Source organism: Brassica napus, chromosome C9 (genome assembly GCF_020379485.1).
Source record: "Brassica napus cultivar Da-Ae chromosome C9, Da-Ae, whole genome shotgun sequence".
Classification (NCBI taxonomy): Eukaryota; Viridiplantae; Streptophyta; class Magnoliopsida; order Brassicales; family Brassicaceae; genus Brassica; species Brassica napus.
In genome coordinates this window covers 32,173,663-32,178,300 of record NC_063452.1, presented here as the reverse complement: position 1 = coordinate 32,178,300, position 4,638 = coordinate 32,173,663, and the positions used below count along the sequence as shown (strand labels likewise).

Below are 4,638 nucleotides of genomic sequence, written 5' to 3'. Positions count from 1 at the left end.
TATCGAAACATTTGAGGATTTTGTGTCTAACATCAAATTGCATGGAGTCTCTGAAGACTACCTCCTCTAAAAGTTTTTTTTTGATATTCTCTTTCCGGGAATGTGGTTAATTGTCTGAAGAGCTTACAACCAGGATCTCTCACTACCTAGAATGATGTCAAGACTGCATTTCTGACTAGATTCTTTGATGATGCGAGGTCTAAAGAGCTAAAGAATAAAATTTGGACATTCACTCAGGAACCTATTGAAGCGTTCAGAAGATCTTGGGACAGGTTTAGAAAATATCAAAGGGACTGTCAACATAATGGTTTCACTGAGGTTCAAGTGTTGCGAATCTTCTTAAGGGGTATTGCATTTCATTATAAAATGATGATGGATGGTGCAAGCGAAGGAAACTTCAAGAACAGGACTCCATAAGAAGCTATGAGACTGATTGAGAACTTGGTGTCTAGCAACAATATCAAGAATGCAGATATGCACATGATGAAATCGTCTGAAATGGATAGTGATAAGATCGTTGTGGTCAAAGCCAAAATTGATTAGATTCATGAAGTCTTGATGGTGTAACAGGCTGCAGGGAAGGATGTAAATTACATCAATGAAGCGGCACAATACCAATGACATTTTATCTAACTTGGTGAAGATAATGGAAGAAAACATGATAATGGAAGATTTTCGGGAAGGATAAACTCGAATCCCGAAAAATAAGGCAAGATAGAAGGAAATGGAACATGAGTATTTGCGGGGGAAAGGAGTTTATTAGAAAAGGTTAGGCAGAGAACATAAGAAGAAGTTTTCTCTATATAAACTTTTTGCACTTAGAAACCTTAGGCTTTATTTTTGTAATGCTTTATTTTCTGTTGCTTGCACCCGATTACGAGAGGAACATTGCGAAAGCAGTTCGATCTCTTGTTCAACTCTTTGTATATTTAAAGTATGTTTGGCTTGATCCTCAAAAGTGGTACATAGGCAACTTTTCATAAGGTTCAGTAAAAAATCAGTGAGAATTCAGATCTTCAAAGAAAGTTACGCTTTATTTCATTTCAAATTTTGAAAGTATGAATTTTGGTTTCCACAGTTTGGCCCTCACCTCATTGCCTCACCACATCACATCGTCGACACTCTCTCTCTCTCTCTCTCTCTCTCTCTCTCTCTCTCCCTCCCTCCCTCCCTCCCTCCCTCCCTCCCTCCCTCCTCTCTCTCTCTCTCTCTATCTCTCTCTTCTCTCTCTCTCTCTCTCTCTCTCTCTCTCTCTCTCTCTCTCTCTCTCTCTCTCTCTCTCTCTCTCTCTCTCTCTCTCTCTCTCTCTCCCCCTTGGCTCTCCTCATCGTCAAAAGCCTCGTTCTTATCCCCCTTGGCTCTCCTCATCGTCAAAAGCCTCTTCTTCATTGCCCCTTGGCTTTCTCTCTCTCTATCACATTATTCCTCATCATCACCCACTCTTCTGTTCATCATGCTCTCGCTTGAATCTTGTCCGAAACATCTTTGTTTTCTCGCAATCGGAATTGTTAAATTGAGATTTTACGAAGAAAAAAAGAATCACTTTGTTTTCTTTTGAAATTTAACCAAACGTTGAGTCAGAAACGGTTAACTTACAGGCCAATATATTTTCGATGAAACTAATGATTTTGATCATTTCGAGCGTATTGACAATTTTTCCGAGAAAAATCGTCAAAACGTGTAAGTTGTAAAAGAATGCAAAATGGTCTAAAACACATCACAGCGCCCACATATGACTCAGAACATGAAGCGGTCCAATCCAATGACGCTTTATCTAACTTGGAGAGGATAATAGAAGAAAATTGGATAACGAAAGAGTTCCAGGAATGATGATCTCAAGTCCCAAAAAATAAGGCAATATAGAAGGAAATAGAAGAAGCAAATCTGCGGGAAAAAAAGAAAACTTAGCCAACCTTGAGGAAGTATATAGGCAAAGGTGAGGCAGAGAAAAAAAGAGGTTTTCGCTAAAGAAAAGATGTTTATTTTTGCCGTGATGTATTTTCTATTGCTTGTACTCGATTTTACTAGACGAACATCGCATTTTGGTTAGCATTTTGGTTACGGTTGTTATAGTACAGTGTGTTCGTTTGAATCTAGGTTTCAACATTAGAGTCTTAACATAGAAGCTAGACAAACCTTATCGGAATTGGAAATTCCGACGTTTTGTATGTAAAGAACTAATTGTTTTGGTTAAGCGGGCTCGGTAATATTTTGTAAAGCACGTAGCATTAATGAACACAAGTATTAACAATTTTGTATTGATCAGTTTTTTTTTCTAAAAATTTGGGTTTATCAGTTTCATATCAGCTTTTTTATTTCTAACGATTTCATATTAGGACAAATCTCCAAAATAGCACATTTCTAAGTTTATGTCACAAAAATAGTCTTGAAAAACTAAAATAACCAAAATAGCATTTTATGTTATGAAAAATTTAATTTTTTTTTATATTTCAAAATTTGAAATCTTATCCCAAAACCCCACTCTCCAACTCTAAACCCTAAACCCTAAATCATAAATCCCACCCCTTAACTCTAAACCCTAATGTCTAAATTAATTTACCATTGGGGTATAAGTGTATATTTATCTCTTTTAATAAAACATTAAGTGCTATTTTAGTTAATTTTATTTTTAAAGGCTATATTTGTGACAAAAACATTTTTACTGCTATCCTATTCATTTTCTCCATATTATTGGTTTGTTTTCTTTTGTCAACTATTATATTAGTTTTCTTTTGTCAACTATATGTATCAGTTGTCACACAAAATAAAATTACAAACACACCAAAATGATATCAGAATTTAAATTAAAATTTAACTTTTTGTCAAAGATATGCATGCGCGCCCCTTTTACAAATCATTTAAACATGATGATCAACTCAACGAAAATAAAACAGAAACAATCAAATCCTTACAAGATAATAACAAACTACTAACCTATTCAACAATAATCTCTAACCCCCAAAATTTAAGGAACGGGAGAACCGGGCTTCAGACCCTTAAAAAGGAAAAAAAACTTACAAACAAACAAAAAATTCTTATCTTTTTCTCTGCCGAGTTCACTTCTATATAAACCTCGTCTTCCCATATACCAAAACCAACCTAACACAAAGAAAACAATAAACAATAAGAACTTTCGAAGAATATAGCAATAATGAAGCAATCTCTTCTTTCTATCTTAATACTTCTACTATCATCATCATTTGCACCCATTCATGCTCGCAACAAATCACAACCGGCAAATTCTCCTTCACTGGTAGCAGCTCCAGCGCCGGGACCGTCGAATTCTGATTGCTCCAGCGTTATATATGACATGATGGATTGTCTCTCGTACATTACCCCCGGATCAAATGATACTAAGCCCACGAAAGTTTGTTGTGGGGGAATCTTATCTGTTCTACAGTATAACCCTACGTGTGTTTGCGTCGGTTTAGAAAGTAGCAAAACTATGGGGTTTGCCGTTAATAACACTAGAGCTCGTGCCATGCCTACGACTTGCAAGCTCCCGATTGTTGCTACTCATTGTCGTGAGTATTGTTGTTTTTTTTCCTCGATTCTAATGTTTTTTTGCGTTGTATATTCATTCATTGATTCGAAGTTAACTTTTATTGCTGGTGTAGCGATGCTGGACGAGGTGACACCGGCTGCATCAAGTCCTGGTATGTCTCTGAGTACTTGTTGAGTTAGTTTGGCCTTTGTTCATTAATTATTAATCGATTATGTTACATAATTAATATTTAAGGCTTTTCTGTGTTCTTTCATAATTAATATCTTGAGTTTTATTTTAAGGAAATTTTCTAGATGTTCTGGTATACAAAATCATTTTCATAACTTGAGGATCACTAGACTTAATAGAAAATTACTGGTATCGCATTTGCTATAACTAAAAGTAAACTGCACTGTGGATATGTTATACTTTATTTTTAATTATATTTTTTATACTCGTAACCGAACTGAATATTGGTAAGAAAAAAAAGAAACTGAAATCTTTTGTTCTGTTAATCTGTTTAATTTTTTTTTATGGATTGATTGTTCAAAAGGCAGCTCACATCTTAGTTTGGTACTTTATGTGTTGTTAGTTTTGTTTCTAGATTTTTCGGTCACTGCAATCAAACAATTCTTTGAGGAATTTTTTAAACCAAGTTTTTGATTTGTCACTTACATTGCATTTGTATTTATTAGTATAATCTTACATTTATAACTACAGATGTAAATTATTAGTTTTTTTTCAAAAACAAGGGTCTTCTTTTAACTTTTTATATTATATTGTATGTTAATTAGAGATATAAAAGTAAAATATTGATACAGTTTCTCAATCGGCTGGAACACCTATGACTTCGCCATCTTCGGTCGCGTCACCGACATCTTCACCATCTTTGGCTGAGTCTCCGGTCATGACTGCACCGTCTCCCTCAAGTTCTGGCACCAACCACCTCTCAGCTTCAACAGTGACCCTTGTTGTCATTAAAGTTTCTTTTGTAGCGTACATTGCGTTTTTCTTTTTCTAATTAATTACAACTTTACTCGTTTTCATATAGTTTCTAATTAGTTGGACTTTTAATGGTTGTACTTAAAGATATATGATGCTTTTTAAAATCGTTCAACATTAATATCTACTTGGGTTTCGTGTCTTCTTTTCTC

At 35.0% G+C, this 4,638-nt stretch overlaps 1 protein-coding gene across 1 annotated transcript; it reads left to right on the top strand.

The window, feature by feature from the left end:
- Positions 1-3,083: 3,083 nt before the first annotated feature.
- On the top strand, positions 3,084-4,638 carry LOC106422127 (non-specific lipid transfer protein GPI-anchored 4). The gene is made up of 3 exons (XM_048769444.1): positions 3,084-3,524; positions 3,618-3,656; positions 4,306-4,638. The coding sequence occupies exons 1-3, from the start codon at positions 3,152-3,154 to the stop codon at positions 4,503-4,505; spliced, it is 612 nt and encodes a 203-aa protein (XP_048625401.1). The 5' UTR covers positions 3,084-3,151; the 3' UTR covers positions 4,506-4,638.